General features: G+C 47.7%; 1 protein-coding gene across 2 annotated transcripts in view; it reads left to right on the forward strand.

The window, feature by feature from the left end:
- The window catches only part of FBXW8 (F-box and WD repeat domain containing 8), a 51,264-nt gene that overhangs the window by 26,753 nt on the left and 1,911 nt on the right, over positions 1–22,600 (forward strand). The window contains exons 6-12 of one of the 2 annotated variants that reach the window (XM_086855773.1): positions 5,424–5,620; positions 6,486–6,700; positions 7,216–7,270; positions 10,613–10,741; positions 16,080–16,207; positions 19,973–20,146; positions 22,189–22,305. In XM_086855773.1, coding sequence (XP_086711899.1) covers positions 5,424–5,620; positions 6,486–6,700; positions 7,216–7,270; positions 10,613–10,741; positions 16,080–16,207; positions 19,973–20,146; positions 22,189–22,305 — 1,015 coding nt within the window. The remainder of the gene's footprint in view (positions 1–5,423; positions 5,621–6,485; positions 6,701–7,215; positions 7,271–10,612; positions 10,742–16,079; positions 16,208–19,972; positions 20,147–22,188; positions 22,306–22,600) is intronic. The other variant, XM_023937883.2, reaches the window with a different exon arrangement.

The raw sequence follows: 22,600 nt of genomic DNA on the forward strand, positions 1-22,600 counted from the left end.
TCCTATTGTCAGCACTGGCAGTGCTCCAGTTTGATTTTACCACTAATTGTGTTGCACGTTACCGAACTGAAATGAATCAAATCAAAATGCTTTTCCTGGAGCATTAGATAAAGCAGGCGAGGGTTCTGGGTAATGAGCAGATGCTGCTAATGCAGGGACAGGAGAGGCCTTGCCAGGACTCCATCTGCTCCATGCTTGCCTGCCTTTGGCTGGGAGCCACAGCTTTTGGGAAACAGCAGTCTACTTCAGCCGTCCCTCTCCCCCCCTGCGCTCTGGAGTTGCATGGTTTGACTGGAAAACAATGTGCAGCAACAGGAGAACAGAACTTTTTCCTGCTGTGCATTAAATGCCACGGCCACCCTGGTGCAGGCACGGCGGGGAACGCAGCCCTGCTGCCCTGCTTGTACCCCCTGAGAGCCCCTGTGAGGAGCTGGAGACCCTTCCCAAGCTGCAGAGCCACTCCATGCAGCACAGGAGGGTACTTGCTGCAGGGATCAGAGGTGCTCCTGCCTGCTGGAGGCTCCAGGAGGGGAATTCTGGCAGTGCTGCTTTTTGGAATTCTGTGCTCTTGTCATTTCTGATACCCCTAAAGCTGCCTGGGGGTGTTGTCCCCTTCTGTACCCTCTTTGCAGAGTGGTGGGTTTCCCTGGGTGCCAGGATGTGCTCCAGGAGAGCAGGAACATTCCAGGTGGGCTGGAGTGGAGGAAAAAATGTTGGAAGAAAACTGCAGGAGCAGGGCTGGGATGTTTATTGCCATTAGTGGCTGTGGGTGCAGATCTCTTGGTTTGGGTGAGTGGAGTGTGATTTCCCATCCCAGTCATCCCATTCCCCACACTGGGAATGAAACAGGGTCTGTGCCCTCTCTGAGGGACTGTCCAGGGATGGTGGTGTGTGGAAATCCCTGGAAGAAGGGTGGTGGAGGTAAAATCTGGGAACATTTGGTGGGAACTGCTGTGGAAATGGTAGTGTGAGAGCAAGGCTCTTGTCACTGAGATCAGATCTCTCACTCTTTGTACCCTCAGGACCTGCTGGAAGTGAAAATTAAATGTAAAATGTTGGTTAATTAACTTAAAGCATCTACTAAGGTTAAATTGGCTCCTCCAACTAGAAGTGTTTTAGGGAAAATCTCAAAATTCACAGCAACAAGGTTTGATACTCCAGACTGGTGCTTGCTTCCACCCATGTTTTTGTTATACTGCTTGTACTTCCTAGAGATGTGATATAGCTGAAATTAATATTCCCACTTTGGAGTTAAAAAAAAACCAAACACCTGTGAGGAGCCACAGAATCACAGAATAACCTGAGCTGGAAGGGACCCACAAGGGATCATCAAGTCCAACGGTTTTCAAAAGGTGGAAAGAGTTTTGTTTAAATCAAGGTGGCAAGACCACAGCTCTGAAACAGGACAAACATGATGGAGAGGATGTGAATTCAGCACCTTCTGGCCTTCCCTGCTGTGTTTAGAAGCTGAAGTGAACGAGCATGTAAACCATGAGCACATTTGGATTCCCTGCTCCAGCACTGACAAAATTCTGGGGTTTTAAATTTATTTTTTTTTTCATATAATACAGATGTAAATTGCTTTAGATCTCTTCTCAAGCTGGCAGCAGCCACCAGCTGACAGGAAATGCTGGTTTTATCGTGGAAGAGCTGATGCAATGGGTCTTTAGGATCCGAGCTGGGATCTTCCACAGCCACATCCAGCCCTCCCATCCCAACCTTCCCGAGCAGGCAGCTCAGGTGGGCAGTGCCCTGTGCTGTGCCCAGCTCAGGAGGGGCTCAGACAGGCTGTGTGCCACTGCCAGACACAGCCAGGATAATATTTACAAATGGGATTTAACACTGTTTGCTCTGTTTGCGCTGCCTTGCCCTGTCAGAGGATTAGGGGATTTTAAAGGGAAAGAGATACTTGGGTTTGTTTAATTTTGTAGCAAATGCATTGCCTGTAATAGCAGAGAAAAACCTGTGTGGAAACAGATGTAACAGCTGCTTTTGCAGGATGTCTTTTGTGCTGCCAGCGCTGCTGATGGAGACAGGAGCCTCCAGCCTCCCACCTTTGACACAGCAAGAGCTGGTGATGCTCCCAAAATCTGGAGTTCAGTCAGGATCAGCACTGAGACACAGCAGCTTTATCCAAGTATTTCCAGCCTGGAGTGAATGACAATAAATGCACCTTTCATCAGGCCACAGCTCAGAAATTCATGGGTTGGAAGTTGAATTTTTTGTCAAATCTGGGGCAGAGGGATAAACGAGGCCTGTGCAGTGATTGTCATGTTGAATGTCACACCATGAATTACACCAGCAGCTTCTTGCACTTCTTTTCTTGAGCCACGATGGCTTTCCAGCTTGCTCTAATTCTAAATAATTTTGGGGAGTTATTGTTAGAGTTCAGTTGCAATAATCACAATCGTGGCGCAGATTTTAGCGTTCCCTGACAACGCCGCTTAGAATTTTGATTTAATGACCTTCTAACACTTAGAAGATTTCAGTATTAAAAAAAACCCAGAAAAGATAACGTATGGCTGCAACCTTAACTTCACCTCAGCAGAGGAATTGCTGTGGGAATGAGGTGCTGGGCAGTGCTGGAGGCAGGAAGACAGACTGTGGAGAGCGGTGATCTCATCCGCACTGCTAAATCTTAGCCTGGTTTATTTTAATGCCACACTAATAACCTGGACTGGAATGGTGTGGGATTTTTTGCTCTTACCCAAACATGATTGACTGCTTTAAGGACCTGCACACCCATAAATACCTTTTGTTGTTTCTGCAGTGAAATGCAGAATATTCTGAGCAGCGCTTTTAACCCTCATAGCAGCTTTACCTATTTATAAATCCAGTGGAGTGCTTGCTTTTTCTGTTTTCCTTCTGTCCTGATCCTTGTGGGTCCCTTCCAACTCAGGATATTCTTTGAACTCTCCTTGTTACTCTTTACTTTGTGCTCCTTCATCACATGTGAATTTGTGACCTTGCAAGTCACTTTATTTTTTAGATTATCAGGAATGTATTGCCCATATCGTGTGTCACATGTTGCACACTCTGTGTTTGCCTGGTTAAAATACTTTATTTTGGACAGATTTTGCTATGTTAGAGATGTAATAATAGTAATAGTAATAGTAATAATAATAATAATAATAATAATGATAATAATAATAATAATAAGTTACTTGTTGGCCAAAATTAGAGAGCAGAACCCTGTGCTCTGGGTTTCCCAGTTTGCTCCTCCTGTGGTCAGAATATTTTTGTTTTATTTTCCAGGACTTTCATCCATTTAGACACTGTTAAACCCAGTGGAATGTTCATCACAGAGATGTGTAAACAAAAGGCTTCACTGAAATCAAATCACCCTCCCTTTTCCCCTTCATGAACCTGGTCTTTAATTGGGATAAATTTTCTGCTGAATAAAAATTGAAAATCCTCCTGCTTGGAGGAGCCTGGCAGCCAAACCCGTGGTCTGACACAGACCAGCTCTAACTCCTTTTATCTGATATCGCTTTATCACTGATGAGTTTTTTTTTGGACTGGCTCAAACATCTCTCCTGGAGATGAGAGTTCCCCATCCTTTTCTTTGGGGAGGAGGTGGCTGAGCTCAGCCCTGGCGTGCAGGGGATGCAGCCTGTGCTGCCCACTTGGGTTTGTTAACTGCTTTTAAGCTGTGTGTAACCAGTCTGTTTTGCAAACCCAGTTCAGCAGTTATTTACCTTTCAAGCAATTAACATAATTACCATTATGCTAAGAAGTAATTTTGGGAAGTTCTGCTCTGAGCCCTTACGACTCCGTCGGGACAGTTTTAGTCGGGACTTATCTTTTTGATGGAAGCCTAATTGCAGTTTTGGCTTTGTGTAAACAAACAGAGGCGGCTAATTGTTTAGGCAAATAGCAGATTAATTTAAATATTCATCCCTAATAAAACAAAAATGGTCCCCATTATGGTACTCATTCCCATGGTGAGGAATATAAATATTCAGTGGGAGTGCCATTAGACAGGGATCTTACGGATTATCTGCATTATTTCACATCGGTAGCACTTTCCAGATACCAAATAATCTTTACAAAAGCTACCATAAATCAATTTAAACTCATTTAGCTACCATTTCACTATGTGCAGTTTCATTACCACACTCTTGCTTCACCTCCTCTGGGACTGGGGAGGAGTGTTTGCAAACTGGCAGTGGTGCCCATCCACAGCTGTCTGTCAGGGCTTTTATGTCTCCTTCTGAAGGAAGAGCTGCCATTAATCATTTCATCATTAACGTGCTCCACTGGAAGGGAGGCTTCTCCAGCCCTGCCTGTCACGTTGGAAGATTGCTTCTCCTTAATTCAGTGCAAAGGTGGCCCAGAAGGCTCCAATTCCCTTCTGTTCCCTCCTGATTGCCTCAGGTTGCTCTTACTCAGATTATGATGCTTTTAAATAGAGAACTGGGGAGCCAGGCTGGCAAAAATGCAATTACAAATATGTTTTCTTTTGGCTTACACTCCTTTATTCCTTAGGATTTGTGTTCTTTAGCTTTTCTCTGTGGTGACCAGGGACAAGACCCAGGGAATGGAGATGTTTTAGGAGGTTTAGGTGCAGATCAGGGCAAGGTTCTTCCCCCAGAGGTGCTGGCACTGCCCAGGCTCCCCAGGGAATGGGCACGGCCCCGAGGCTGCCAGAGCTCCAGGAGCGTTTGGACAGCACTGCCAGGGATGCCCAGGGTGGGGTTGTTGGGGGGTCTGGGCAGGGACAGGAATGGGGCTGGATGATCCCTGTGGGTCCTTTCCAGCTCAGGATATTCTGTGATTCTGTGAATCATGCAGCAAAGTGACTTAAAATTGGAATGTGGCTTCTTCCTCGCTGGTTTTGTGGTAATTGAGAGCCTCTCTATAACACAACGAAATTTCAGGTGTCTGTTTATATCTGATCTCCAAACATGGAAATGTGAGAAAAGTCAAAGGGTCTTCTTCAAGGTAGTTACTAATTGGAAAGTCATAAATTAGGAATTAGGTACAGAGCAATAGAGGCTGGAATCACAGAATCACAGATGGGTTTGGGTTGGAAGGGACCTTAAAGCTCATCCTGTCCCAGCCCTGCCATGGCAGGGACATGTCCCACTATCCCAGGCTGCTCCAGCCTGGCCTTGGACCCTTCCAGGGATCCAGGGGCAGCTACAGCTGCTCTGGGCACCCTGTGCCTGCCCACCCTCCTAGGGAGGAATCCCTTCCTATATCCCATCTATACGTCCCCTCCTCCAGCTTCAGGCCAGAGCACATAAATTCTCCTGTGAGCCTGTGCCGTGGTCAGAGGAGCCATCCTGCAGCTCAGGTGTCCTGCCCTCATCTCTTCCCTGTATATTCCTTTGTGCCAGAGGATTGCTTTGCAGCTGTTGGAGCTCTCTGGAAGCCGTGTGAGACGCTGAGCTAACCCCAGTGCCATTTTCCATGTGCAGGCAGTGTGAGTGTGTGGAGCCTGCTGCTGGGGCAGGAGCCCATCCATCACTTCCAGCACAACCAGCGCATCCAGGCCTTGGCGCTGGCCCCGGCCGGCCCCGCGCTGGCCACCGCCTCCGGCTTCCAGGTCAGGGTGGAGAGCCCCGACGACAAAGGATTCTGGCAGACCCCAGCAACCTTTGAAATCCAGAAATTGGTGAGTCTCCAGCCTGCTCTGCTTCGTTCCAGGAGCTCCTGATCCACTAGTTATTTGTGGTAGGGTTAAGATGGTTCTTATGAAAGTCTTACAGCCTGAGCTAGATCAGGGCGCTACCAGCTCCAGGCTCTGACTTTGGAGCTGGTTAAGGGATGAGTCTTCCATCCCTGAAGAGCAAGGGTGAACTGCTGGCTTAAACTAGGAGTGAAAATGAACACAAGTCCATATGGTGCAGGAGCTTGGCTGGCTTTAATTTTTTTTTTTTTTTTTTTTTTTTTTTTGTCAACAGTAAACTAAGTTGGCTCATTTTGTAAATCAGTTTTCTCGCGTAGAATTGGAGCTGAAACTCCAGGTCTCATTCCAGATCCACACTATCTGATTAATTCTGAGGCAGGATATTGCAGGCAGCCTAATAGTGTCACTTGTGAAGCTGTAACTACTCATGCAGCTTCTTTAGGTTGCACCTTCTGTCACTGAAGTTTTGAGAGTTGTAATTAAAAGTCATTCTCTGAAGTTTTATTTTGTCTCAGAGTATCAGCATTTGTTTGATAGGGGAAGGAAGTGTGTAGGAATAATTGAGTCTTGCAGCCTCTCTCCTGTAGGAGGAAGCTGTGCACTCAAAGGGTGTGAAGTGATTTAAACCACTCCTGATTAATCCCCCCTCCAAAGCTAAATCAATCTTGCAGTTCAGAAATAAGCTTGATACTTCATCTTTGTGTGGAATTAGTCCATAACTGGGATGATTCAGGACACACATGAGTAGTTTGTTCAGTTCAGCACGTGGCACTAGTGATGCAAAAGAACTTTTGACTGTATTAGAATAAATTAAAATAAAAAAATAAAACAAAAAGTCTGCTCTTTTTAGGTCAACTTCCTTAATCTGGTTCCAGATGTCACGGGGAGCCCAGTGGCAGTGGCAGCTGCAGAGGACATTGTCTATCTCCTGAAAGCAGAAGATCCTGGCAAAATTCTCCACTCTGTCTATGGTCAGCCCGTCACCTGCCTCGATGTGGCTGCTCACGAAGCAGCTTTTGGCATCAAAAGCTTTGGCTGGTTATTGAATGAGCCCAACCAGGTATTGTAATTATTTTCTGAGGAGGTTTTCATACCTTTGTAATTAAGGGAAAAAAAAAAAAAGAGTTTGTGCTGAGGACTTCTTTCCCTGCTCTCCAGTTTTGGCAGCAGGGAGAAGACAATTCAATGCAATAATCTGGTGTTTCTTTGTGTTCTTCTGTGGGCTGAAGGGAGGGATTATTGTTCAGCCAACTGAGTTCACTTTGCAACCTCTGCTCCTCAGTTTATGCTGCATCAATGGCAGCAGGGGGAACTCATCTCAAAAAACCCACCTAAAAACCCCAGTAAACAGCCCCAAATCCCAAACCATCCCTCAGCCTTTCTGGTGAGGCATCCTGAGCAGTGTCAGGCAAATGAACACCCTTAGGAGGGGGGTGCTTTTTGTGCTGGGCTCTTGAGAACTTGGCCAAACTGTAAAGAGATTCTGGTGTTTCCAGATGCCTTGGGAAGAATTCCTGTCCTTTTCCTGTATCTTGCCTCCCTTTTCCACTCCCTGATTTCATTCCATTTTTACACTTGAGGCTGTCAGCAGTGAGGGAAGGAGGGTGCTTCAGGCAGCCAGAGAAGGGAAAAGGAGTGGAGCACCCAGGAGCTTTGGTCTGTAGTGTAAAAATGCAGGATTTTCCTTGGCAAGTGACTGGTATGGGAAAGCTTTGTGTGGAACTTGCTCTGTAAGGAATAAACGTGTCCAGCTGCATCTCATTCCCCTTAAAATCCCCGTTCACCATAAATACCTCGAGGGCTGAGATGCTGCGAGCTGTGCTGTCTTTATGAATTCCTTTGCTGTCCTAATCCAGCTCCTTTCCCTCCTGAGGTGGCAGGTCAGGGGGTAAAATTGCCTCATTTGGGGGCAGTACCCCAGTGATCACTTTCGTGCCTTGTGAAGAACAGAGAAACCTCCCCAGGCCCCAAATGCCTCTCAGCAAAGCCGGACATCTTTCCTAATTTAGTCCTGAGCTCCCTGGCAGATTGTGTTAAGCCTGGTGCATCCTAATCAGGGAGATGGGCCCAGACAGCCGGGGGGTGTGACAAGGACACTGCCTTGGCACTGCTGCTCCAGCTGACATCACGCCGGAAATTAATTACTAATGTCTATTATGATAATTACCGGCCTCGCGCAGACGTGAAGGGACTTTGCAGCGGCTGATTACGCTGGGCACACGGTGACAATCTGTCTTTGGGAGAGCTCTCCAGCCTGGAAATGGAATCCTGGAGGATTCCAGCCCCCTTGGCTGCTGCCTGTGTTTCTCCCCAGTTTGGGGTTTTCTTTGTTTTCCTCTGGGTTATTATTTTCCTTCTCGCAATCCCTGCCTAGTAACCTGCTTCCTGATGAAAACACTTAGAGAAACCATCTTTTTCCTCTCTCTCTCTCTTTCCTTTTTTTAAAAATCATATTCTAATTTTAGCCACGTTTGACAGCAGAGCTGAGATCTGAGGCATAAATTTTGTGGGAACTTTTATGTTGGAGAGGAGGAAAACATCAAATCCGTGGCCTAGACTTGGCTCCTGTCAGATGAGAGACACCCGTGCAGGAGGGAGGGGAGAACAGAAATGCTTCATCCCTGAGAAGTTCAGCTTGTACTTCAGTAGCACCAGACAACCCAAATATGAAGCTGTATCTTGAAAGTTCTTCTGCTTTAGTGCTCCTGGAACTCTTTTTTTGAAGTAAAGCTAGGAAAGATTTTGTTGTTTCAGCTCTGCTAACTCAACGTGAAATCCCATAAAGTCCAAATTCTGAGATCTGTGTTCACATCTAGGCTTGTCTGGGGCTAATTAAATAGCCCAGATAATGACCCAGGGGGGAAATCCTCATTCCCAGGGCATGCAGAGGACATTCCCTGAGGGATGATGTCAGGCCAGTGACACATCCCCCGTGTCAGGGAGCCCCGTGATCACAGAGCTGCTGCAGCACCACCAAGGCTGGGCATTCACCTGTGGGAATTTTGGGTTTGAACACCATGGGGGAGATTAAATCCACAGATTGCATTTGGTCCTCTTCATGTCAGGATCTAAACCTCGTAAGAAGGCAGCAGGATAAACGTTAGGCTTGACTTCATCTGGTTTCTGATGCAATCTGGATCTGGCTGGAGCTTTTCTCGTAGCTGGTGCCTTTAAAACCTTCTCTGAATCTGCTGTCAGGTAAGTCTGGTCTCCTGCTGTAGCTCAGGTGAGCTTTGCAGATTATTTCTATGAAATTTACAAGTGTTTATTCTCCTGAGATGAGGGGGAAAATCCTAAAACACAGCTTTCTCCTGCATTTCAAAATCTGTTCAAAGTTTTTAACATATTCAGCAGTTCTTGGGGATATGAAATAATGAACAAAAGAGGATTTGGGGGTTTTTTCTACCAAAGAAGCTTCATACAGCATGCATGAGAGAATCTTTATTACAGATCTTGTCAGGCACCGTTCAGCTGTGGGTTTGGTTGCTTTGTGCACAAACGTGAACCCGATTCCAGGAGTGGTGGATGGGGAAGAGAGGAGGGAAGGGATGATTTTTCAGCTTCCAGCTCAGAGGCAGAAGGCTGGATGTGCTGAGATCAGCTCTCTAGGGTGCTGCTCGTTAATGCTGTTGCTTTTGCAGCTCTTTGGAGCTGCTGATTGGCTTGTACTTGAGAAAAGGTGTTCAACCTTACCTGGCTCCTCTCAGCAGCCATGGAAACACTGCCTGGGTTTGCTCCTGGATTTCGTGTTTCCATGGAATTCTTCAGCTACTTGGAAATGTGAGTGCATCCAGTGGAATTAATCACTGTTGTGAACTGATAGTGAGTGAAAATAAATTTTAAATCACAGAATCCCAGAGTGGTTTGTGTTGGAAGGGACCTTAAAACCCATCCAGTGCCACCCCTGCCATGGGCAGGGGCTCCTTCCACCATCCCAGGCTGTTCCAAACCCCATCCAGCCTGCCCTTGGACACTCCCAGGGATCCAGGGGCAGCCCCAGCTGCTCTGGACAACAGTAAATAATCCTTTAAATTGAGTTGCATACTTTACAGTCATTTTTGGAAGATATATTTAGGTCTTGGCTGCTTTATGTGAGCTTTTACACCTTATTTTAACTGAAATCCTTCTCACTGAGAAGCTGCATTGTATTTTCTGGGGTCAAATGTCTCCAGTTCTCACGGAGCTCTAAAGACTTACATTTTTTTAACCTTAGTTTTTCTTGCTTAAAAGGTGTGAGGTTTTCCACTTCTCTTGGCCTCCATGACCCTTGTAAAGAGCCCAATTTTCAACAAATTTATCTTTATGAACTCTTGTTTTCATAGCAGTTGAAGGGCAGGGCTTGCTGGTGAGCGAGCAGAGGGGACTTGTCCAAATGTCTCTCTTTGAGGAGCTGCAGGACTGCAAGGGTGTTAGCAGATCTTTGGAGGTGTTGAAAGGTGTTTTAAGTACTTTTTTCTTTATAAACTCTTCGGTGCCACATCAGAGAGGCAGAGCTCTCTGAGGAACTGAAATGTGTTGGCCACTACAAGAAAAAGAGACCAGCAGAGAGTCCAGAACTTTCCCTTGTCTAAATATTACATGATTTATTGCTCAAACACTCTAAATGACCAGGAATAGTTTTGCAAGTTGAAATAAATAAAAGACTAAATAATCCATCAACCAATCAATCAATCAATCAATCCCTTTCTGTTGGCTGACATTAAGGACATTCTGCTTTTTCCCCCTGTTTGTGCTGTAGTGTGTGTGCCTCAAAATTGGCACGGTGGCTTATGTGGGTGCCTCATGTTTGGAAAATACCCCATGAATATTACAGGTGATGAAACCAAGGGATTTAATTCCTATTTTAAGGTTCACCTTGCCTCCTTTTCAATGGGAGGTGGTTTCCCTCAGGGTAGGGAAAACCTGGGCTAGAGGGGTTTGTTGAGTGTGTGGGTGGTTCCATGGGTAAACACAGCATCCTCCCCACGGGCCCTGCAGCTCACAGGCTTCAGCCACGAGTCAAATGAGCCTGGTGACCCCATGGCAGGTCCTAGCAGACATCTGCCCACATCCCAGCCCATCCCAGGCTGGCAGAGCCCCGGGGGCTGGCAGTGCCCAGGGCTGCAGGTGCGTTGGCAGCGCCAGCACAGCGCTTGGCTCCCCTTCTTGCCACCAGCCTGAAGCCACTCTGCAACTCCAGGCACAGAGAAACTTCAAAGGGAAAAGCAAACTCCACTTGTCTCTAGCTCTGTGTGTGCAGCAGGTGTTGGATGGGGAGGAGCAGGGAGCTGCTTTTCCTGCTGGATTTGCTGGGGGCTCCGCTGGTTTCGGGTTTTCAGGCGTCGCCCGGCGCATGCGTCTGCCAGGAAAAGTCACCTTTAGGATGGCATGAAAGTCAATTTTCCACATGCTCAGAGGAGCACTTGTGTTCCCAGCTCCCCACAATGACTTCTATCTGGCAAGAACTTGAAAAATAGTCTCTCTGGCTGATTGTCAAAAATTACATCATATTGGAGTAAACTGCTTTTAAATCAAACATCCATTATTCATGGATATTAACTGCTTTTTTATTTATTTATTTATTTTAACTGGCTGTTTTGTGTTTGATTTACTCTTTTTCTTCCTCTCTGATTGTCTGTCTGTCTCCCTCAGCTGCTCCTTTTAAATCTTAGCTCATCTTGAAATTTATGGAGCCAGAACACTTTATCTGTGTGCATAAGTATCAGCGTGCTGACCTTGCATTTGTTAACAGTCAAATTGTTTTTGTTGTTGTTGCAGTGTTGTGTGCCATATTTACAGTAGGCAATCCAATACATTTGCACTGGGAAACTGTGCCCCTGGGGCTTGTAAACTTTAAAAATATTCTTGTTTGCCACATCACTTTAGTACTAAAATCCAAACTTGTGGCAGTGTGTGCCATATGTTGTCTTTAATTTGATGAGTTCCCCCACAAATGCATTTTCCTGCTTTTGTAGGTACCCTCTGGATTGGATGGGTTTGACCTGAGCTGAAACCAGATCCCTTTTTATTTATGGTGGACTTGGAATTTCACAACCCCTTTTTCATTGGCAATATTTGTGTGTATTCAGGCAAGGTTTTTTTCCAATTGGCAGAGAGCTGGACAGAAGCAAAGGGGAGAAACATAATCTGAAAATAAATGTAAATTCAGTTCTCAGGCTTGCTGCTTGATCCCTGGCACTCTGAGCAATTCAGGGTGGTTTTATTTTACTTAAAAAGACAGAAACCTCAATCCTGGACGGTTCTTTCTGAAAAAGCAGTTCTGTAATGGATCCTGTGTGTTGTTCAGTGAGGAGAAGGATGTAGAGTTTGAGTGTGGTTTTACAATGTGATTTTTGCTGATATTTCTCATCCTCCCTCCAATACTGCATCTCCATCAAACCCCACACACAGAGGGGTTCACCCAGTTCTGAGGCTCTGTCTGCACCTGCCCCACGCTGCTCCTGGGGACAGGAGGCAGGAATGGGCTGGGAAGGGAAGAGGGAGAGCAGCTCTTCCCCAGAGCAGGCGTGTGCTGGCTGCCACCCAGGACAGTGGGATGGACACCCCAGCTCTTGATGAAAGTACCACAGGCTCTTTGATAACAAGTGCTCAGGGATTTGTTGTTTTAATGTTCCATCCAAAAAAGACATCTCCAACAACACAGCATCCCAAAACACCTGCTGGGGTTTTGGCCACGCATGGAAGAGTTCCATCAGCAGCATTTCCTTCAGTTCCTTGGTTTTTCTTGGAAGTGTCTCAAGCAGAGTGCATCGACCACGCTTGACCTCACTTAGCTGCGAGATGTAACAAAGCTCACAGCTCAGCTCTTCTGGCTCCACAGCCTTTAATTCTTTGGGAATTAATTTCAGGCATCTTTCACGAGTTCTTGGACAGCATTTAAAGAGAGTTCCCTGTCCCCACCGCTCTGCAGTTCCATGCAGAGCAGTAACTTTGCCTTTTTTCCCGTGCCTGCGCTCATGAATTTGCAGGTTTGCGGCGCATCCCTCCCGGAGGAGCAGCCACAGCCTGAGCCGTGCCCAAGTCGCCCAGTAAAGAGGGGAATTAGTCTAATGCACTGCCTTAACAAAGGGGAGACTATGAGCTTGAATAATTAATACCCCCAGTCTGTGGCAGTGGGCTGAAATGAAGTCCCATTTGCTCAGCCTTATTAAAAGAGAGAGAGAGAGAGGGAGGGATGGTAAAGGTCGTTAAGGGACTTGTAACAGGGAAAGGATCGCCTCGGAGATGGATAATGTGTTTGCTAATCTCTGTGGTCTTTAACTAAACAGAATGCTGGAGGTGCTCTGCCTATTCCTGGCTTGTTGAATTATTAAGCATTCAGGGAGATTGCCTGGCTCTTGGCCAACAACTTGGACTTTTCATTTGGCCAATGTTAATAGGTGACACTTTTTATTTGGGGCGTTGGATCCCGGTGCTGGCTGCACGGGGTCTTTAATGCTTTTCCTCCCTGGGGTCCCAGTGGGGCCAGGGCTGCTCGTTAGTGTTATCCCAGGGTTCTTCATTTCACACCCAAATGCTCTTGGTTCACTTCCCTCAGTTCGGTACCTATTAGGTCACTGGGCTTGGGTGTCCATTATAGGATTATAAATACCTTTAAAAGGGTAATCCCTTTGCAGTGTGCATTATAGGATTATAAACCTCCCAGAGATCTTATGCTTTATCTGCCCTTTAACACACAGGCCCTTATTTCAAGTCCCTATTGACCAGGTATTTCCATTCTCTCTCCTTGGCCTTTGTAAGGAAAATCCTTCTTGCCTTGGGATATTACAGCAGAGCTCATCAGAGGTGTTCCAGCAACTTCAGAATTGTCATCAGTGTGCTTTTAAATCCCTGTCTCCAGGAAATTATTATTCAGACTTAAGCATTCTGAGTGCTTTTAGCTTCTTTTACTTATCAATTGGTCAGGATAAGGGTTTGAAATTCATTTGCAGGTCATAAAACTGCTCAGGACGGGTTGAATTTCAAGATAGGCAAAACCTGGATACTGCAAATCACAAAGAGACTATTCCAGTGATGGGGCTAATTGGTTAGAAAGACATTCGTGCATGATAAAATTTAAAATAAATTTTATTTTAACCACCAGTCTTGTTATTGATGGTTAAACTAAACAATCTTTAAAAGAATAGAGACAGGCATGAGGAGAAGAGGACTTGAAGGGGGTAGGAGAAGATGATAAAAAGCTTTGCTTCCATTTTTGTGGGTATGAGCCTTTATTTTTTTTGCAGATTCTGGGATCCAAACACTTTAAATTGGTGGCCACCTACAAGTTATGGGAGAAGAAATAAGTCATTTTTCCAGCTGCAGTTACCTGTGAGCTTTGCCACAGGGCTGCAGGCAGGAGGAAATGTTAAGATGGAAAATGTTACGTGGGAATATTTCGGTGCTGCGTGGAAGTAATTTTTCATTCCAGCCTTTCATGACCATGCTGGATGTTCAAATATGCATCCCATGTTTATAGCAGAGATGGGAGCTCTGGTCATTTAGATAAATTAATAGTTTATGGATGTTCACTGCAAATAACAGCCCCAGGGGACTTTTAAGAAAGAAGCTTTTGGCCCTCTCCCCTCTGGAGTTTTAACATCCAGCTGGGAAAGGCTCAACTGGGAGCTGGAATACATCGCTCCTGACCCCGTCAGTCCTTGTTCTTAAGCTGAATTCAGCAGTTTATTGACTTTGTCTTTTGTTCCAAACTTTCCAAGGAGAAGTTTGGGTTGCCAGGCACAGATATTAATTTCCTTTGCACTGAAAACCCTTGGAGGTGCCTTTGCCAGAACATCATTATCTATGGGTTTGGTTACTGAGCTGTTGGGAGCTGGGCTGAAGTGAGAACAGGCTGTAAACTGGTTTTTACCTCAAACATTTCCATGCAGTTTGCAGCAGCTTTTTCCTTGGGGTGGAAGTTCAAATTAATTTTTATTTAAATTTAACCTTTATGCCCTAGCTTTTCCAACAAAAGTCATCCTTGCTTTGGTTTTTTGGGTCTTGAGGATGAAAAATGCCACTTTTTTTGAGACAGCTTCACAAAGAACTAACTGGGAGATTATAAATCTTAGGAACACCTAAGGAAGTTGGATGTGGATGTGTTGATCCCAATAGGAAGATGAAATATGTCTGAATTTGCCTGGTCATTACCTGGGAGAATGGCAGGTGGAGGAAAACTGCAAATTCTCTGCCTCTCTTTGCCCTGTTCCTCGAGATCTTTAAAGCTTCACTTTGCCCAGGGGCCTCCATCACAAAATGATCCTCTCCTGCTCTCTTAATTCACCTTTCAGATCTCTGAAATGGCACAGATAGGAAATAAAAGGCCAGGCAGCATCAGTGTTCTGGCAAATGTTGAAATAATACGTCCAGATAGTGCAATATTTACTGAGCTGCACGTGGCTGTAATCAGCAAATTAGAAGTAAAGAATATGAATGTGACATTGACATGGCCATGCTGATGTTGCCATGGAAGCTGTGGGGTTTTTCTGATGTTTTAAATACCATTAGCCCTTTTCATGGTCACAAGGTTTCTTTTCATTTAAATGAGCATCACCATGAAATTTAATCATGTTTATGAAGTTATATAAGGCCAGGTGCAGCACTGAGCTCCACTGGGCTTTGACCAGTGCATTTTTCTGTTTCTAAAAATATTTGTTCTCCTAAATTGAAAGGCCCAAATAGACAGATCTGATCTGGCCCCACAGGAAGGACAGCAAACGTGATTAAACTGATGGAGGAGAGGAGTGGGAACGGATGGGGAACAACTCGTGCTTCTCATCCAGGCTCTGGTTGAATCATCTCAGATGCTGCCTAAAATCAGAGTTGTTTTTCTGCCTTTCCCATCTGATCTGCCACTAGAGATGTGACATTTCTGTGTGTGTGTGTGTGTGTGTGTGAGGGCACCCAGGCTCTCAGCAGGGCTGTGGTCAGCTCTGCCCTGCAGTTCCTGCTGCACTTCCTCTCACTGTCCATCTGTCCATCCTCCTCAGGGCTGCTGCTGTTTGCTTTTACTGCTGTCTCAAAAGTCAAAAATTGATGAGGAAACTCTTTGCTTTTCCTGTACCCCTAAAGATTTCACCTGTGGTTTGCCTGGGAGCTGTACCCAGCCATTCTGGAGGTGCATCCCTGCTTCTTGCTGGATCCCACTGGGAAACCTGAATTCCTTATTTCTCAGGGTGTCATTGCCTTTCCTCATGGGGTAGATCTGTCTCTTGGTTCTGTTTTACACACCAGTCTGTCTCTTGGTTCTGTTTTACACACCAATCTGTCTCTTGGTTCTGTTTTACACACCAGTCTGTCTCTTGGTTCTGTTTTACACACCAGTCTGTCTCTTGGTTCTGTTTTACACACCAAGCAACAAGTCCTGCAGAACACCTCTGGTGGTCACAGCTCTGTGCTGCAGCAAAACCTCGTCGTGGTGCTCCTGCTGAACTGATGTGATGTTTTATTCTCTCTCTGCCAGATCCTCATTTACAACCTGGAAACAAACCAGTGTGTGACCAAGGTGGGCAACTCCATAGGTGACTTCTCATGTGTCAACCTCCACAGCAGCCCCCCCAGCATGCTGGTGGCAGGCAACAGGGACAGAAGGTAGGTGCTCCCCAGAGCCCATCCCCAACCTCCCCTCTCCACCTTCCTGTCCTACATCTGGCCCTGCTGGAACTGGTTTCTCCTCTCGTGTTTCCATCAAGTTGAGGAACACACTATTAGGTAATAGTTGGATGTGGCTGTCAGTGTGCTTTGTCTCCATGGGAAGAGGAGCTTTCGGAGCCATTTGGTGGACGCAGTTGGTGCACAGCCCAGCGAGACCACTTGGAATATCTTCCACTTCCCCGCCGCCACCCGCAAAATGAGTTTGGCATTTAAAAGCTCACTTTCTGATATTAAAAAAATAACCTAAGGGATGAATCATGGAGGATGAGATGGGCCCGGCTGCCAAATGATGTCAAGAGTGTATTTCGGAACACTGTGATGTCCCTCAGGTGACAGAGGGAAAAAGAGACTTTCATATGAACAGATTCCAGCTTCTATTTAGCTGATTAGCAGCTTTCTCTTTAACTCCTTGGCTTGGGGAGTAGGATTTTCCCAGCTCAACGCCTGCTGCCAGGAATGGCCGCGCTGGGAACAGGCAGTGCGAAAGGATTAAAATGCTTAAAAAGACCCTTTGAGTCCAATTTTTAGATTTCCTTTATTTGGCGAGTCGTTTGTGGGGTCTGATCCAGTGCACCAAAGGAGATGTGGGATGGCCAGGAGCCAGTCTCTAATGGCTCCTGCTTCCTTCCCTCCTCCTTTCCACACTGGGCACCAGGCTGCAGGTGGTGCTGCTCTGCTCTGGTGCTGGGATCAGATTGGAAGGCGGGCACTTCCCTCTGCCAAATCCCAGACCTCTGTCCCGCCAGTGCAGCAGCTTGCAAAAATGATTATTTTGTCAAACAGCTTTTTTTTTCTATTTTTTTTTTTCCTTCCTGGAAAATAGGGAGTGCGAGCAAGCCTCACACTTTCTCAGCAAGGAGGATAAAGGAAATATCTGAAGTTTGACAAGTGGAATTGAATCCCTGGGAGGTTTTTTTTCCTCTGGAAGCAGATAATTGATTTTCCAAAGCACCCCAGTAAAGCTGCCTCCAGTTTTGATCTCCTGCACGATGACAGGAGAGGAGCTGGAGTTGATATCCCTCCCCTTTTATGGCAGAGTAGATGTCTGTGCCCTTCCCCTCCAGAAAGCTTTAGGGGTTTTCAGCTTTAGCACTGACTGAGTTCAAGGGGTTGGATGCCACTAGAGCAGCAAGGAGTTAAGGATTAATAGCTGGGGAGATAAGTTTGGCATCCAGGAGGCAGGAGCAGAGTAGCTCAGAGGTCAGATCCTCCTGTGATGCTGCAGGAAGGTGCTGGGCATCCACAGGTGGAACGAGACTGGAATCCCCATGGCCATATTATGGAGTGAGTTTATTAAACAGGGACCTTGCCATGGGAGCTCAGGCTGCTGCTGGCCAGAGGGAGCAGTTACTGCTTGAATTAAATACAGCAATTTCCCAGTTCCACTTGAATCTGCCCTTCTTTTACTCAAAACTATGATTTTGAAAAGTAACACTTGTGAATTGGTCTTGGTAGGACCTGTAAAATCTGTCTTCCCATCTGAAATTCCTGCTGAAGCGCTGCTGATTGATTTGATTCCTGAGCTGTGCTTTGCTCTGGCAAGAGGCCTCCTAGCAGGGAGCGTGTGCTGATCCTGCTTTTCCTTGGTGGGGAGGAGTGTTGGGAAAGCAAACATATGGCAGACCCAGAAAGGTGTGGATCCAAACGTGCTCCGTGCTCTCCTGAAGGCCAGGCAGCTCACTCCCAGTCTGACAGGAGGGTCCAAGCCTGGAACCTCCCTGGAGCTGGGATGAGCCCCAAGTGCTCCCACTGAGCCCAGCTGTCCAGGCAGGACATGCTGGGCCAGGTCTGTGTTGCAGCATCACAGGAGATTGGCAAAAGGCTGCTCCTTTTTTTCCTGAAGGCACATCTGAGCAGGCAGGGGTGTTGAGCAGGGACCCCTGCCTGAGAGCTGGGTGCTTCCCCATGGGATGATACCACAACTCTCAGCTTCCAGCTGTGCTTTCCAAACAGGAGCAGCTTTGCTTGGACAATGGGGAGAGCTCCAGGAGTGAGCCCTTCCAAGCAGCCCATCCTCTCCCCAAGGCACAGCCCCAGGCTGCAGCCAGAGCTCCTCTCTGCTGGGGCTGGGGCAAGCAGAAATGCTTGTCCTGTGGGATGGGCTGCGTGTTTGCCTCCTTGTCACACGGGAGCTGCTCTGCTGGAGCTCTGGGCTGCCCTGCTGCCTTGTCTCCCAGTCCCTGAAATGTGTGATTTGTGAAATCATATGATGCAATCTCCACTGGAGAAGGGAAGGACTTGCAGCACCATTAGGATCGTAGCAGGGGTGTGGAATGAAGTACAGTTAATGTGTTGGAACAAGTGTGTTTTGGCTTTTTCAGGAATTAATGTGTACCTGATGGGTTTGTTCCTGATAGCCATCAGCTGGGAGGAACTTGCTCTGGCTTCTCAAACCTGAGATCAGTGTTTCCCTTTTCCTTCTCTTTTCACTTGCTGAATTTTTTATTTATTTGTGTACTTTGCTTTAAATCTGGATAAATAAGGATCAAACCCCACACTCCTTTGTGATTCGAGCTGGGTTTAAAACTTAACACCATTAGCTCTAACTGGTACTGTGACCTTGTAGCAGTGCTCAGAATCCTAAGGTCTTTTTCTGTTGTTCTGGCTGAGTCTTCAATTTATTTCTCTTCAAATTGCTTTGTCTGGGTGGTCAGTAATGTCCAAGAATCAGATGTACCTAAAAACTGCATTTTTGAAGTCAAAGCAGATCCTGGTTGCAGGGTGCTTGCTTTGAATATTGGTAATTAAGTCAAGGGTATGAACCTGTAATTCCCTGTCTTTTTTGAATTGCTGCACATTTAATCTCCTCTGAAATCTTTGCAATAATAATCCTTTCCTTGATCCTGGTAATATCACCCCTTGTCCATGTGGATGTGGATATGTACCAGGGGGTGGGATGTGTTAACAGCGTGCCCAAAACAGGTGTTTTATGCCTCATGGCATTGCTGATGATTTGGGAGAGGAGGTTTCTCCAAATTTCAGTTGTATTTTATATCATGGACTCATAGCATCATGGAATGGTTTGGGAGGGACCTTAAAGCCCATCCCATTCCACCCCTGCCATGGCAGGGACACCTCCCACTGTCCCAGGCTGCTCCAAGCCCCAGTGTCCAGCCTGGCCTTGGGCACTGCCAGGGATCCAGGGGCAGCCCCAGCTGCTCTGGGCACCCTGTGCCAGGGCCTGCCCACCCTGCCAGGGAACAATTCCTGCCCAATATCCCATCCATCCCTGCCCTCTGGCAGTAGGAAGCCATTCCCTGTGTCCTGTCCCTCCATCCCTTGTCCCCAGTCCCTCTCCAGCTCTCCTGGAGCCCCTTTAGGTCCTGGAAGGGGCTCTGAGGTGTCCCCCCTGGAGCTTCTCCTCTCCAGGTGAGCACCCCCAGCTCTCCCAGCCTGGCTCCAGCCCTTGGAGCTTCTCCGTGGCCTCCTCTGGACTGGCTCCAGCAGCTCCAGGTCCCTCCTGTGCAGGGCCCCAGAGCCCTGTTTAGATCCTAGAACCTGTAAAGACTCAGATGCTGTATGGGGGGAGAAATCTGCCTGAAAAAGATCTTTGCTAGCAAAAATCAGAGTGAAAATCCACTGGCGAGGCGGATGGGCCTCACTGATTCTCCAGCCATGTCCCAGATGTGTTTCCACAAGCCCAGAGTCCTCAGGCTGTCAGGAGGCACAGGCAGAGGTGTTTTCCCCTGTTTTTCCCCTCAGGGTGCGGGTGTTTGACCTGCGGCGCGGCGAGGCCGTGTGCTCCGTGTACGGGCACCAGCTGGGAGTGTCGGCGGTGCAGATGGACGAGTGGAAGGTGGTCAGCGGAGGGGAGGAGGGCCTGGTGTGCGTCTGGGACCAGCGCATGGCCACCAAACTCTGGGAGATGCATGCCAGGTAACCCCGGGCCCTGGGGGTGTCAGGGCTGCAAGGAGGGTGTGGGAGTGAGAGGGCTTTTGGGGAGTTTCTGTGGTTTGGGGACACAAACTTGGGTTTTCCTCCCCAGCTGGAGCTCTGTGTGTTTCTCAGGGGGCCCTTCAGCTGTCATGGCCTCTTTGCTCCTTAGCTGAGTGTTTCAGTCGGTGTTGGGGAGCAGGGAAAGTTGTTCCCCCTGGATTTTCCATGAAGTTCAGTCAGTGATTTCTCCCTGCTCCATTCCCAACCTCTTTATTTGTGGAATCTTGGGTTCAAAGTGCTGGACTGGCTGTTTGGAGAGTGACTGGTTCTGGCTGTCTCCATCCGGTGTATCCATCACAATCCCTGTGTTTCCCTTCATGGTGAGGATCAAAGCATTTAAACCCATTTAAATACTGAAATATCAGTTTGTACTGAGCACAAGGAGCACAGTACTGAAAGTCCAAGAAGAGATTGGCATCCTGAAGCTGACCCTTTGTACAGCTAAATGAAGATTTCCTGATCAAAGCACAGGATAAAGACTCGAGAATTTAGCCCCTTGTAAGTCTGAGTGATACCCATAAAATGAACAGATAAATCCTGATTTCTTTTTTTTTTTTCATTATTATTGTTTTTAATGCATCTTCCCCAAAGAGGAGCTAGATGAGGTATTTACAGCCAGGGAAGTTCAAGCTGGAGTTGTCATTGATTAATAGCAGGTATCACTTTCTGTGTTGACCCTGGGAGTGATAAAGCCTGTTGTGATGTGGCTGATGCATTAAGGACAATATTCCATTGATTGTCTCCTTGGCATGCTCATTAGTGCTGCTGCAGGAGGAGGGCAGGCAGGGCAGGGCAGAGCTCGGGGATGCACTCCAAGTGAAACCATTAGATTAAACATGTAGAGAACAGTGTTTAATCTATAGAGTAATCAGAAGGGATCACTTCAATCAAAAGGCTTTCCTAGATACAGTGTGTGCTGTTATCCCTGCCTTTGGCCCCGTGCCAGCAGTGGAGAGCAGGAGCAGGAGCTGAGGGAGGTGGCAGGAGACACGTGTGGGGTGTGGGGATGAGCCATCCTCATCTGAGGAGGGAAGTGACTCCTGCTGGAACAGACACTGCTTTTTCCTGGGGTTTGGGAGCAGCTGTTCACCAGAGGGAAAGGAATGAACACCTGACTTGAGCATCCAGAGGAGGGACACGAGTGTGGGGAAGGACCTGGAGGGGCTGAGGGCACTTGGAATGTTCAGCTGGAGCAGAGGGGACTGAGGGGAGACTCCTCAGGGGCTGCAGCTCCTCCCCAGGGGCAGCTCCGATCTCAGCCCTGGGACAGGGCCAGCAGCCAGGGAAGGGCTGGAGCTGGGCCAGGGCAGGCTCAGGCTGCAGAGCAGGGCAAGGTTCTTCCCCCAGAGGTGCTGGCACTGCCCAGGCTCCCCAGGGAATGGGCACGGCCCCGAGGCTGCCAGAGCTCCAGGAGCGTTTGGACAGCGCTGCCAGGGATGCCCAGGGTGGTATGTTGGGGGGTCTGGGCAGGGCCTGGGGCTGGATCAGTGATCCCTGAGGGTCCCTTCCCATTCCATGGTTCTCAGCTTAGCGAGCATTTCTAAACCAGCTGGGTGTGTGGGGTGTCCTTCCCTTCGTTTGGGGAGTGCTGCAGTCCTTAGGGCAGCCGGCCCGGCCCAGCCCAGCCCAGCCCAGCCCAGCCCAGCCCAGCCCGGCCCAGCCCAGCCCAGCCCAGCCCAGCCCAGCCCAGCCCGGCCCAGCCCAGCCCAGCTCACATCCATCCCTCCCAGCTCTGCCGGCTCCAGCAGTGTTTCCTGGGCTCCCCGTGTGTTCTGGGAAGAGCCCGCTAGATGGGGATAGAAGATGTGGGATGTGCTCCAGGCTGGCAGAGCCACAGGTGCAGGTTCCCAGCCTCTGGCCCGGGGAGGGCGCTGATTTCGATCCCTCCGTGTTTGATCCAAAGCCATTCCTTCCCCAGCACCCGGATTTTGGGGAGCCCAGTGCAGGTGGGCCCTCACCCCGTGCTCTGGGCTGTTTTGCAGACATCCAGTCCGCCACGTGTGGTTCAATTCCCACAGCCTGATCACTGCCAACATCCCCGAGGAGAAGAACCCCCGAGGCTCCAGCATCAGCGAAGACGACCCCAGCTTGCACCGAAAGTGAGAAACCAGCCCTCAGCAATCTGTTTCGTTTTTAAATAGCACCCTGAGCACCTGAGTCATCACCCAGAGCACTTACAGGGAGGGTATAGCAGCAAAAAAAAATAAAATTTAAAAAAAAATAAGGGTAAGGTTTATAAAGCAAGCGATGAATTGGCTTGAGTGCAAAAAAAAATGCTTTTTTTTTTCTCTCAGCAGGGGAACATAAAGTCCACTGAAGCCAGGCAGGGAATGCAACCCTCTCCATGCTCGAAATATTAGTAATGCTGTCTCCTCCTAAAGGAAAACTACTGGC

Source organism: Cyanistes caeruleus, chromosome 18, assembly GCF_971803275.1.
Source record: "Cyanistes caeruleus chromosome 18, bCyaCae1.hap1.1, whole genome shotgun sequence".
NCBI classification, from domain to species: Eukaryota; Metazoa; Chordata; class Aves; order Passeriformes; family Paridae; genus Cyanistes; species Cyanistes caeruleus.